The sequence below is a fragment of the Taeniopygia guttata genome, chromosome 20 (assembly GCF_048771995.1).
Source record: "Taeniopygia guttata chromosome 20, bTaeGut7.mat, whole genome shotgun sequence".
Classification (NCBI taxonomy): domain Eukaryota; kingdom Metazoa; phylum Chordata; class Aves; order Passeriformes; family Estrildidae; genus Taeniopygia; species Taeniopygia guttata.
In genome coordinates, this window is record NC_133045.1 from 6,082,195 (window position 1) to 6,095,536 (window position 13,342).

General features: G+C 42.1%; 1 protein-coding gene across 1 annotated transcript in view; it reads left to right on the forward strand.

The window, feature by feature from the left end:
- The window catches only part of TOP1 (DNA topoisomerase I), a 66,043-nt gene that overhangs the window by 24,225 nt on the left and 28,476 nt on the right, over nt 1-13,342 (forward strand). Inside the window, exon 3 of the mRNA XM_002190004.7 lies at nt 4,939-5,041. Coding sequence (XP_002190040.3) covers nt 4,939-5,041 — 103 coding nt within the window. The remainder of the gene's footprint in view (nt 1-4,938; nt 5,042-13,342) is intronic.

Consider the following 13,342-nt stretch of genomic DNA (forward strand, 5'->3'; position numbering starts at 1 on the left):
CAGATTGTGATTCCAAGAATCCAGAAAGCTTAAATCACCTTTCTGGACATCAGTCTAGAGAAATATTGGGATGATGCATAATGTCAAGCATACTCAGCATACTCAGAGGAAACAAAAATACGGTGTTTCTGGAACCAGAAGAAAAATACAAAAAGTCCTTGTCCATAGAATCTAGTAAGACATTTTAAAGAACAAAGAAACCTCTCTGTAAGCAGTTTAATGAGCTGCTCAAATTGTGGTCACAAAAACTTAGAAGAAGGTGAACAGAAAGACAGCAAATCTGAAAGGCTAATATTTATCTGGAAAAGCTACTGTTGACCAGAAATTGAGGTTACCAGGTGTTAATTTGCTGGCTACCTCACTTAATTGGGGAAAAATTAGAAGGAACCAGATTGTGCTCACACCTTTTTTTCAGTTCTTTAAGAAAAAATTCTAGTGCAAAATGATGGAAGAGAAATAAAAGTGGGTGGTGGGAGTGGGATGAAAAGACATCTGTAGCATCCTGTATCATGTGCCAAAACTATTCTCTTGACAGCTGTGCTGATTGGGCATACAAAAACTTATGCCCCTCTCTCATTTCAGTATTTTATTAGAAAAGTTGCTGTCAAAACTGAAATACTAATGTAGGAATTAGCCAGGCTTCCCTTGATTGTGACATATAGGTAGTATATTGGAAGGTGTGCAGAGACAGGTGTTCAGAAGTGTTTTTGTGGCAAATTAATTTGGCTCATGAATTAAAACATCACCGTCCCACATAATTGTTTTGTTACCAGACTAATTAAGCCAAGGGTTGTCCTTGTTATGAAAGGGGACCGCTCACCTCTGCCATCTGTTGGGACTCTTCCTCTCCAGGTGACAACTGCCTGCTGGAAGAGGCTTTCTTTGCCTTCATCCCTGTTCTTGCCATGCTGCAGTTGGAGATGCCTGACCTTTTACAGCTCTGCTCCTGGATAAAGAGTAAAACTTCCCTGTTCCAGGCAGACATATATACAAGTATTGTAAATAGGGTTATGACTCAGCCTTTCCCCGGGGACTCAGTGCTGGAGCGAAGGCAGAGCAGAGAACAGCACAGAGCCGCAGACCAAAAGTGCTTAGAATTTCCCATCCTTAAATCAACGTCCTTGTAATCTGACGGAGTTAAAAGATGAATCAACCCTGCAAAAATGCAGAGCTGCTCGTGATTTGTTGGAGGTACAGGGGAATGGCAGGAATAGTACAGGGACTGTGGTAATCTTTTGGAGACATACCAGGCTCAGCATTAACAGACAGAGATCCAGTGCCAGAGACATCAAGCTTTCTAGAACAGAAGAGATGCCAAAAGCTCTGTTTGGGTTAGAGGATACTGAAGGGAAAGCCTCAGGGGTAATGGATGCTTGCCCAGTGAGCATAACCCCTGTCCCTGCTGTAACCTTGTGCTAAAGAGAGACTTTGCATTCTCAAAAATATTTAAATGTCACATAAGCTTTCGGGGGTTTAAAATTTACTCACAGTAGATGGTAGATTTTGCCAATGGTCTTGGAGAAGGAATAGTATTTATCTTGTATAGTGTTAGAGGGATCAGACATACTTACTGGAAGACATATAAGGCAGGAAACAAATCTGAATGTGTGATAATGTCAGAGCTCTTTCCATAGCTGATGTGAGGCTGGACTTAGTCAACTACTAATCAGCTGCAAGCTGGGAGAGAGTTACTGGAGGCTGGAAGATTCTTCTAGGAATCAATATGCTAAATATATCAAGGGAGATACATTGCAGACAGGAACACTTCCCGTTGATTGCCTGTGTGCTGATGAGGCTTGGAGTGAGGTGGCCCTGTTCCCAACGCAGTCATCTGTTGCCTGTGTGGTTCCGTCGGAGGTGATGCTGCCCTGCTTCCTGGCAAGTGGGTACACAAATGGGAGTGAAATGTCTTAAACTTGTTTCATGTCAGCCACCAAATTACCATTGGCATGGACTCCTAGATAAAGCCAGTCTGAAACAAAGCATTTTTCTGTTGAATGCCAAAAAAAAAAGAGAATCCTGTGCTTTTTTTAATGACCCAGTCTCCTGGACTTCATCCAGCTCCACCCTCAACAAGAAAAGAAAGACCAAGAGCTTTAATGCCTTCTGAGGACATACATATGTCAGTTGAAGACAATTTAATAAACTCTTTTGAAGTCTTCATTCTTAACCTACCTCATGGCATCATGTCAGAAAGCAACACCGTGGAGTTTGAATACTAGGCAAATATTCCAGAATAATTTAATCCTTAGGTGATATGCCTGAGAAGTAGACCTCCATGGAAGTACTACATTTAAAATGTTATTCATTGTGAGAGACACCAAGCAGTTCTGCCTTGACATCTTTTTGCTTTTGGTTTGAGACCATGCACAGGACCCATTGTTCCCCAGCCTCTGTGGCCTTTGAGCCAGAATAGCTCCATGGAAGACCTTCTGTTAACAGTTCTTTGGTAGGCAACAAGGGAAAGCTGTCTGGCAACAAATCCTAGCAAGCAGAGCTAGTTTAACTGGTCAAGCTCTTTTTTTTTTTTTTTTTTTCTCCTGCAGTACCAGGCTTTAATTGCATGAAAATCCCAAATCATTGCAAGCAGAGCCAAGCATTGAGGAAACAGATATTCAGTTCAAGCAGTTCTAGGGTATATCCCTGGAACTGCTTTCCAAGAGTAAATATTAATTTCAGCTGTAAAGCACAAGTCAGCTGCATGAAAATCTGGTGATCAAGGTAAACTGTTCTGTTGTGTGCTTTTCTTAGTGACAAGTCATCGTGTGGCTGTTGGTTCTAAAGAGAATAGCACTGAGCACAGTCACACACATTTTTCATTGATTGGTTGATAGGAAAAATTGATTGTGTGTGTGCTATACAGTGACTGTACATAGCTCTGTGTATAGCATCACACTGTTTTTTCTTGCAATTTACCTATTCATCAAGTGTAAATAGCTGCTGTTTGCTGCAGCCAGGGCTGTGGGAATCAGTGAGTAAACCCTCTGTGGAATAAACCCCAGGCAGTTTGCAAACAGCCAGAGCTTCCAGCTCCTGGCTGAACTGAAGAATCACAAGTGTGAAACGCACTGCGAAAACATTTTTGCCAGTGAAATGTGTGTTGTCCTGGTGGGAAGAAGGGCTCAGAGAAATTGCTTCTCTGCAGTTCAGAGCATGTGGGTGTCTGGTCCCCACACGGTTTGCTAGAGATGCCTACAGACTCTGCCTGCTGCGAAAGAGATTTTGCTCTTTAGGTACTCGAAAACTCTTGGGTGCTTTGTGCTGTAACACCAAATGTTCCACATAACCTGCCACGTGTTTATCAAAATATGGAAAACTTAAGCCCTGCGATTTAAACGTGTGCACTGTGTACACCAGAGCACTGGGAAAAATTGCTGAATTCAGGAGGAGGGGAGCAGAGGGCAACTTGGAGGTTTGAATGTCAGTATTCCCATGGTGGTTTATGCTGTCTTTCTGCAGGTGTCTGAAAGCAAACCTTGAAGTTACAGAAAGCAATAGGTTAAAATCATGTTCTGTGGGTATGTTTCTTCTAAATCCGTATTAATGTTTTGGGGTTTTAAGAGCTGGTGTCAGTTAAGGAGAAAAAGGAATTTGTGGCGAAAGACTGGGAGTCAGAAGGATGAGGCTTGTTCCTGGCTCTGCAGTGCATTTCCCATGTGACGGTGAAAGTCACAAAATCCTTTTGTTGCAGTTTTCTATTCTTAGTGCAGGGATAGGAATCTTTTTAGGGGCATGGTAGCATCTTTACAATTACCGAAGCACCCAAGATCTCTGGTGGAAATTCTAGCACTGGTATCTGAAAAACAATTGCCAAAGTCAGCACAGTATTTCGGTTTCCTAAGAGCCTGTTTAACTTTGGTTACTTTGAGTGGCATGTTCAAAACAAAACCTGGGGGGAGTCTTTGGGTATTGCATATATTCCTCCCATTATACTGATCTTCACTGTAAATGGCATTTTGAGGTGGTTTTGAGGTGTGAGTTCAGCCTCTTCTCCTTTTTAATATACTTGTAAAAAAATGCTTGTAAATGCATTTATTTGCAGTTCCAACTGTGTTGCTCTTTTTCTCTGCCAAATTCATTTCCTTGGTGCTTTAAAGGACTTCATTGTACAGCACAGTTGTCACAGAGGATGGGAAGTGTCAATCAGAGTAGAAGCTGATAGCAATAAAATTACTGTGTTCCTGTAGATTCACTTGAGTGCCAACTCCCATTTCTGACCTGTCACATAATTGGGACCCGCCCTGACCTGTGTACGTGGGTGACCACCAACACAGCTCATTACAGCTGTCAAGTTGCATTTTCTTGGTGGGGCTGTTATCGGAGGGAGGTAAATGTGGCCTGCACTAGAGAAGCAGGAGGAGAGAATTCTTGCTTCTTTTCACCCTTTCTTTTCATTTTCTGCTGTTACTCCCCATTTTCCTTGCTTTCTGCCTGTCATGTTATATACTGTTGGGGATAAGAATAAAATGGTTTTAATTCACAGCAGGGAGAGGGGAGGGATGCTTTGTCAAGATTAAATACTTGTGGAAGCAGAAGTATTAAATTTTGGGATTCAACAGGCCTGATGCCTCAGCTTTATGCTTTGTTCTTATATCCTTTTCTGTGTATTCACCAGCATGAATACTTGGAGGCATAGGGAGCCAGCCTGCCCATCTGCCAAATAAGGTTGAACTTGCTATATCAATAGGTACCTAGCTAATGGAAGGGTTGCATTTCTTCAGGGTCTGTAAAGCATTTAAAGGTCATTGAACTAAAGACCATGTAAATGCAGCTGTTGCCAAGGTGAATCCATTTAGGACCTCTGAAATGAAGATTTTTGTTACAAATTTTGAATCACAGAAATACTAGAATGAGGTGGGGAAAAATGCAGAGGTTCACGAGTGTGGTGTGGAGTTTTCTCCCAATTTAATTTCTTTTGTTTTGCCTCTCTGCTTACAGATTCTCACAAACACAAAGATAAACACAAAGACCGAGAACACCGGCACAAAGAGCACAAGAAGGACAAGGAAAAAGACCGGGAAAAGTCCAAGCACAGTAATAGGTGAGGAAAAAGTGGATGAAGTCTTCATAGGCTAAAACACCCTTGAATGTGCAGTCTTACAAGAATTACTCTGATAATAAATGAGTATGGAATTGCTACATTTTGAGTGTGGTTTTGTAAGTGTAGGTGCTTTAAGCCTGATTTTTGTCATTGCCTGCATTTCCATGTGGGTGGCTGAAGCTGTGTATCTTGCAAATGGGAGCTGATACCAATGTATAAACGATTATTGTAGGTTAGTGTTGTTAAAGGTGTAGAAAACTAGCTCAGCCTCACCTTCATGCAGATTGATGGGTTTTGTTCATAATCTTTTGTGTTTGTTCATAATCAGTTGTTTGTCAGAAACGTGGAGTTCTCTTCATGCTGGTACAAACCTCCACTGCTTTAGCATAGCGAGACCCTCATGTGGCTACTAAGCCTTCTCCTAATGAGAAGTGCCTGGAAAGAAGGTCCCCCAGAACAATGGTGGTGTCCTTGCCTGCCACCACAGTGGCTGAATATCTCAGCTGTGTGAGGCAGCACTGGGAAACTGCTGGGTTAGATGAATCCCAAAGGACTGTGTGCTGTTTTGTCCAATGTGATTTATACACTACACTGCCACTGGATGAGGACGGTGTTCGATGCCAGTCACTTGCCAGGTCACCCACATTGATGTGATGGCCTGTAGCTCTTGAGCTGCAGAATTCCTTGGTCCAGTTGCTCCCTAACCTGGGCTGTGAGCTGCAGGAGCCAGGATGTGGAGGTCTGTGTGATGATTTAGTGTGGTGGAGCACAGAGCAAGTACGTCACAGCTAGGATGTTACTCAGGGAAATTTTCCTTGTTGTAAGTCCTGACACACAAGTGTCATGGAGCCTAAATTGTAACCAAAACTTGGAAAGATGAGTCCCTGGAGGGAAAGTTTCTGGTGTGACACTTGGTGAATGTCAGATAGTGTTTATGCTGTGGGCAAGCGAGTGTATTAAGTAATTGCTGTGCAACTGTGATAGTACTGTCCGAAAAGGAACATAAAAGTTTCTATTAACAATGATTCCTATTAAAAAAAAGCATGAAAAGGAGGGAGTCTGTGCAGAGAAGTGGGTTTGTTTTATTTGGAACACACTTGATTTGAATTTTCTGTGATCTTATGAGAAGTTACACAAGCCTACTGTTCCATAATGTGTCTTTGATGGGGAAAAACCCCTAGGCCAAATAACTTGCATTTGCTGGCTCTCACAACAAGGATGAAATGCTTTGGACATGTTCTTTGCCTTTGTTCACACATCTGTATTGCCTTGATTTCTAGTTTCCATTTGCGTGATCATCATGCACCCTAAAACTGACTGCCTGACATATCCAAATGTTCATTGCTTTGCTTGAAAAACCATTTTCCTGAAATCTTAGCAGAGCACATTCTTTTGTAAGGAGTAATGTAAGTACTGTCTTTAAATTCCCAAATTCATTAATGCTTTGACTTCATTTGTGTAGGAGTTGGAAATGGTCAGCATGTTTTTAACTGGAAGAATTAATTACGACTCATAACTTGTAGCTGACTTTGCAAACAATAAATACCAAAACAGCGGAAAGAAGGTAGAATGGCTGTGATGATTTGAGGTGTATCTCAGGAGGTGACATGTAATCATGCCTTATCTTGAAGTACTTCCTTCCTCCCTACCATGTTGTCTTGAAAGCCCTCTGGGAAAGGTATCATGTTTTCTAGGCACTGTGCCTAATGCTCCCAGTTGTTTTCATGGCTCTGTTAAGTGCTTGTGTGTCCTGTGAGCACAGTATCTGCTGCATCCTGGGCTCCCAAAACAAGGTCCCTGGCTGTGGGTGGCATGACTGAGTTCATGCGTGTGCAGGGGGTTTGTACAAGGCATTTTTTGGGGAGAGATACACAATAATGCTTTGCCTCTCAGGCTCCTTACAGGGAGACTGAGTGCACACTGTCTTTCAAAGCTGCCACCTTAAAAATGAATGTATTATAGTGCTGAATCTCAAGATTTGGTTTTGGAGGTGGTTCTCTGGGAAGTTAACATACATGGACATGCCTGTGATCTTGTTGGGATCGCTCCTTTAGGAGTGCTCCAGAATCTTCACTATCCCATTCATGCTCAGGGTACCTGGCTGCTTGCTGTGTAAAAAAAGCAGACTTGTAACAGAATTTCGTAGAAATAATTGAAATTTAAACATTTCCTCCTAAATGCTTTGATTCAGCTGTCATCCATGCAATTCTGTAAATGTAAGTTGCTGTGAGAATGAGATTTTAGGTGACCATTGTCGGAAGGAAAAAAACCCTGCCTGTTTGTACTGAAGTTTCTCCTCTGACAATGAGAAAAAAGTGAAAAATAGCTATGACTATAGTAGAAATTAAAGAAAAAATTTCCAGGAAACAAGAACAGGGTAGGTGGGTTTCAGTGTTTTTTACCCATACGAAGATTTTTTTAAAGAACATGATAAAAGGCTGTAAATTAAGCTTATCTTAGATTTATTGAATTGCATCAAATCTTCACAAAATCCATTCTGTATTTCAGAAAAGCTGCCGTGTTCCCGCAAAAGCTGTGCTGTGTCTTTGGTAGCTCTCAAAAAGAGGTTGAATGGTGCTTTAGCAGATATCAAAGCCATTGTTTTCTGGGAGACTTGGGTTGGTACCTCTGTGGCATTTTACCTGTGGTGTGTGAAGAGCCCCTGATTGCATTCTGTGAAGCACAGTGCACACTGGGCACGGTTAAGAGCAATGTGTGGTTGTGTTTGAAGCAGATAATTTTTGTGTCTGTCTGTAATAGTTTGACAGTTTCATTTCCTGTCCTGTACTTAAAAAAGGCTTTTAAAATAAAACCTGCATCAAGAAGACAGTACAACCCCAATGCAGGAGAATAAATGTTTCCTGTATCCAGACTTTGAAAGATCTAAACTGCCAAGATAAGTCTCTGAAATACCTAAAATAGACAATTTTGATTTCATATGACAGAAGTGTGTGGAATGGTATGTAGGACTTCTTAATTTTGGTTCTTGCTTTCTTCCTCTCCCACTCACAAGATGACACTTCTGTGTCTTAACCACTCATTTACAGCTGTAGTAAACTGGGAGAGAACATTTGTGTGCCTCAGACCTCCCCATCACCCCTCAAGGAAAGAAAATGCAATGCTCACTTAAGAACAGTCTGTATTAAGAAATAAATCCACATCACTGTCCAACAAAGTGTGGTTTTTTGCTCATTTTCTCAGCCCCATACTTCCCGGTCTCCAAACAAAAATCTAATACACATCCATTAAATATAAATGTCAGTGGTTATAAAAATAAAATGAAACAAATCCCATGTGGCAATAGGTTTCTGATCTGTGGGAGTCGAGCGTTTCAGACAAGTAGACCACATAAAATAATGGAATAACAGGTTCTTTGAAGCCAAGCCTTGTTAGAGAGCGGGTTGGAAGTGTTGGCAGTAACAGGTGTGTCTGTGCCAGCTGCCCTGGGCTCTCTGCAGGGAGAGTGGGCTGCCAGGAGCCTGGGCAGGGCAGGGCTGGCTATGACAGGGATGGGAGCAGGGAGGCTGCTCTGCAGCGCTGAGCCCTGCTGTCAGCCTGACAAGCACCGCAGCCGCAGGAAGAAAATCTTCTGTCAGATTGCATATTTCCTCCATTTACTAAATCCCTTGTGATCACAGCTTGGGATGAACCGAAGCTTGGAACACAGAAAGACCTGATCTTCACTGGCATCTTCTAATTTTGTGGATTTGCTAGGGAAAACACAGATTCTGGGCATTTGCTAGCCATGGATGAAGATAAATTTCAGTTCCGGTTTCATGCACACCTCCTCTGGTTTATTTTGGGATCCTGGTCTGCTTTGGAAGAGGCAGGGATACCTGATGTAGGGATAAAGGCAATTAAAAAAAAGACTTCACACCTGCTGTTCACTAGCACGGGTGGGTTTGTTTTTCTACTCCATTTTAGTGCACAGTTCACCTTGAGCAGTTTTCTAATGTGACACTGCTTTCCAGTAGTGACATTTTTTTTGCTTTTTTATTTAGTAGTCTACCTAATTCTCACATGTCCATAGAAAGCATGTGCTAAGCATGATCCTCATTTCAATGTGTGAATATTGTTCTCATTCCTAAAATTTTTACCAGCTGTTGATTAGTCCAGCTTTTTATCTTGTTCCTCTTGCTGAAGGCTTGATCTGTTATCTGTGAAAAGACTCCTTTTGCCACTGGAAAGAATAGTTTCAGGCTGTTTATTTCATTGCCAGAAACCCAGCAAAACCTTTTGGGCTCACGTGTTTGTTCCCTGTAATTCCATATGATAACCCTGTAACAGCATAACTCCCTGCAATCCAGCTGAAAGCCTGTCCTTCCCTGGGGTGCTGTTGCTTTGGAAGTGCTCCCTGCACAGGCAGCTCTCCCTTGGTGTGCATCAGCCTGGATGTGATCACAGGTTTCCATTAATTCTGTATTGCGTCAAACGAGACACGGGCTGTGTCACCTGTGCCCTGTCCCCATCGTGTTTTAGGCTGCACTGAAATCACAACTCCCTGTTATTTTACGCTTCAGTTGTGCTGCAGCAGCTCCCCAGTAGGCACAGCTCTGATGGCAAGCAGCGCTGGCACTCGCTGGTAGCAGATTCCCTGTCACGAGCTAATTACAGCAGAGAGAGAAAATAAGAGACACTTTAGATAATGCATCCTTCCCAGCTTGTGGTTTTGAAGCTGGAATGGCAAGGGCCTGGGAAGGGATTATTAACGTACATAAATGGCACCTGAAGAACGCAGTGTTAAATTACTGCAAAGCTGTTGCAGTTTGAAGGAGGAAGCTGTGATCTGCACATCTGCTGCTCTTTGGAAACACTTTCCACTTGTGACTTTCCCATGTGATCTCAGCCTGAGCAGCTGCTGCCAGGTGCCTGGCTCCCTTCCTCTCCCTCTCCTTTCCTCTCTCCTGCAGGCATTCTCATTGGGAAATACATCCATGCTTACAAGGGAAATGGCTTCTTCTGATGCATTTTCTGCTTCATATGCTTCAGCCTGAAGTCTCCACAGCCTTTGGATGTCCTTGTTTACACTAAAACTGTAAATGGAAGACAGTAAGAAAGCTGGCACAAAGGATGGAGTGCTTCAGGAGATGTGTGTGCTCACCTGGCCTTTGTCTGGACTAAGCCAGTTGTACCATGATACACCTGTAGATGATGTAATCCCTTGTTCTGCCTGTCTTAATGTGATCTCCCGCTGCACTTGGTTACCTTAAAAAACACTAACAGTGCAGTTTTGTCAGCATTAAACACCGTCTCAAGGCATAACTCTTGGGTTCTGTTGCAGTGATGCAACTGCAGCGGTCTGGGTGAGAAGGAAGACCTTACTTTGTCAGCAGGGCTGGGTATGAGCAATTCTTACGATCCAGCTGTCCTGTTTTCAGGCTAGCTTCCCTTGGAGCTTCCCTCTATTTTACAGGGGTTTTGCTGTCCTACTTCCATGACTCCAAGCTGGCTTGTTGGCAGAGAAGTATGTGCAGGAAAGGTAACAAAGGATTCACAGAGCTCTGAACAATGAATTCAAGATAAAATTAGCAGTGTGCATGTGATCTTGAGACCATTTTGCTTGCTTTCTTTAAAGAAAAGTGATTTTTTTCTTCCAGTTTTGAATTGACCAGGAAGATAGGCTTCTGATCTTTAAATTGTTCCCAGTCCCTCCTAATAATAGCTTCGGGATTGTCTGAAATAGCTTTCTGATAGAAAGCTGAATCTTCATCTTTAGGGTAAGGATGGTATCCTGTTGCCTTCTCTTTTCTTTTGAGATTAGTGTGGTGGTTAAATTGTGATCCCTGTAGGCTCACATGTGTATCTGAGCCAAGTGAAAGACCAAAGCAGCTCAGCTTGACTGCAGTTAATATGCAAGCAACTTGCTTTGCTTTGGGAGAAAAAAGAAGTTCCTCCTCTAAGGATTGTTGCTTGAGGCCTTTGTTATCAGTTCATTTCCAAGGGAGATTTTGTGGGAGATGGAGATTTCCATCCTTCCAAGAGAAGCCTTCCTTGATGGCACATGTCAGGTTTTGTGCTGAGCTGTAGGAGAGCTGTGGTCCACTGTTTGGAAAGAGTGCTGGCAAGTAGGCTACTTACAAATAAGGGAAAGAAATGTATGCTCTCTTTTAACATTGGAGTAAAAAGTACATGATATCAGATTTTTATCTAGGGAATTCCTCCCAGTCACCAGGAGCAGCAGCAAGCAGGACCTCGGGGCCAAGCCACCAGTGCTGATCTTTGGAAAATGAAGCTGCTGAGTGAAACTGGAGACAGAGTTTCCTTAGGTTATCTGAGCCCACATTGCTGGGGTGAGAAATTTACTGCTCATTACAGAGCAAAGGGGAAAGATAGTCTTATGATAAAAAAATTAAATTAAGACCAACAGCTAAGACTGAGTCAGGAAGCCAGACTTCTTGATTCTGGCTCTGATGCTGAAAAATCTGAGAAACTACACTGAAAAATTGAGATTAGATTGCATGACAGCTTTTCAATGCTGGCCACTTACTGTCTTTCAAGAGGGATGTCATTTGAGCTTCCCCTTAAACAAGCCTAAGTTTTAGCACTTTTTTTTTATTCCAGCTGTAGTCTGTAAGCATTCAGCACACACAAATATTGTCTCTGACTCTCTAGACCAATGGGATTTTGTTTCTGTTTCAATCTTAGCTTTACTGATCTAGATTGTCATCCATTAGTTTGCTTTTAATCATGCTTTGTGTAAATCTCAGGGCTCTTCTAGTCATATACTGAAAGCTAGTGCTTTTGGATGGTAGTGAGATTGAGTATGGTGCTTTGGAAAACCAATTTGTTCTCTTTTTTTGTTTGTTTGTTTGTTTGTTTTTTTGTGTGTGTGTTTTTTTTCACTATTCCAAACTCCCAAGCAACAGCCACTGCCATGAACTTTACCTCAGAGCACTAACTCCAGTGGTTGCAGCTTTAACAATCCACATTAATGTCTGAGTAAAACATGCTATTTCAGGTAGGATTTAAATATCAAATAAGAACAAGAAAGAGACAGAAAATAAACACAAGTAAACTTGCAAATAACAAGGTGGGTCTGAGCTTTGTGTGTATTTGTTATGATTTTTTTTTTTTTTTGTCCATTGGAATTGTAGAATCACAGAATGTTTTAGGTTGAAAGCCACCTTAAGGCTCATCTCATTCCATGCCCTGCCATGGCAGGGACACCTTCCACCAGACGAGGTGGTTTAGCCCTTTCCAACCTGGCCTTCAATACAGGGATGTGGCATCCACAACTCGGATTGATATAGGAAGGCTGACTATTGATTATTGATATTAAATGTTGTTATTATTATGAGTATTGGTTTAAATATATGCAGGTTGAGATACCTCTTAAATTGTTAACCATAAATCTTCGGCAAAGGGGGTACCTGACATACAGATACCAGTGCAAGATATCATATCAGAATTTCCAGACCTTCCTGAGTTTAAAAATTATTGGTAATGTATGGGGTCTTTGCTTTCAGACAGTCAGTGAATCTGGTTAGAACAAAGGAAAATTAAATAGGTGTCTTGAGCTTGGAATAGTGATGAATAAATAGGGTTCAGAACCTGGGATGAGAGGTCTGATCAGGAGCTTAGCAGGCGTGTAGTGGATTTCCAGGATCCAGTGTCAGGATGTTCCGTGTCTGTACTCGCATGGCCTGAGCACACTGTACATAACATGATCTGCTGGGTAAGAATAGTCTGCAGTTGTTGAGTCTGCTCACAGGCAACATGTGGTGCTGCTGTGTGTCGAACTACAAGCATTTCTAGAGTGCCTGTTGCCTTTTGATGTTCAGATAGGCCTTCACTGCTTTGTATGAAGAGGTTGCTAGAGAGTTAAAATGAAACTCTTTTCTCTTGCTGTTGGTCTCTAAGTGTCACACAGTATGTGACCATACTGATTTCCTTCAGAGATGGATTTTCATGCTTTTGCTGCTTGAGCTTGGATGGCTGATGTGTGTTTATTCCATTTATTCAATGTATATTTATTGGACTGTTATTATTCAAGCTACTCTGGGCTTGAATTCCTTAGACCTTTGGCAGGTTCACATGCATTTGTCCACACGTGTCTGCAGGGGTAAGCTGGGTGTGGGTTGCTGTATTTGTGACTGTGATTACCTTGCTCCTAATCACACACAGGCTGTGGGAACTGGTTAATATGCTGCTCGCTCTCTGTAGCCATCAACCTTTTTGCAGGCTGTTTCTGTATTAGAAAGAAATCTCAAAGAATTTTTAATTTTTAAAAATCATGCTCTTGCCCAGCATTCCTGACTTGTTTTTCAGGGCTGTGTTCACCCAGATTGGTTTGGGCTTGCA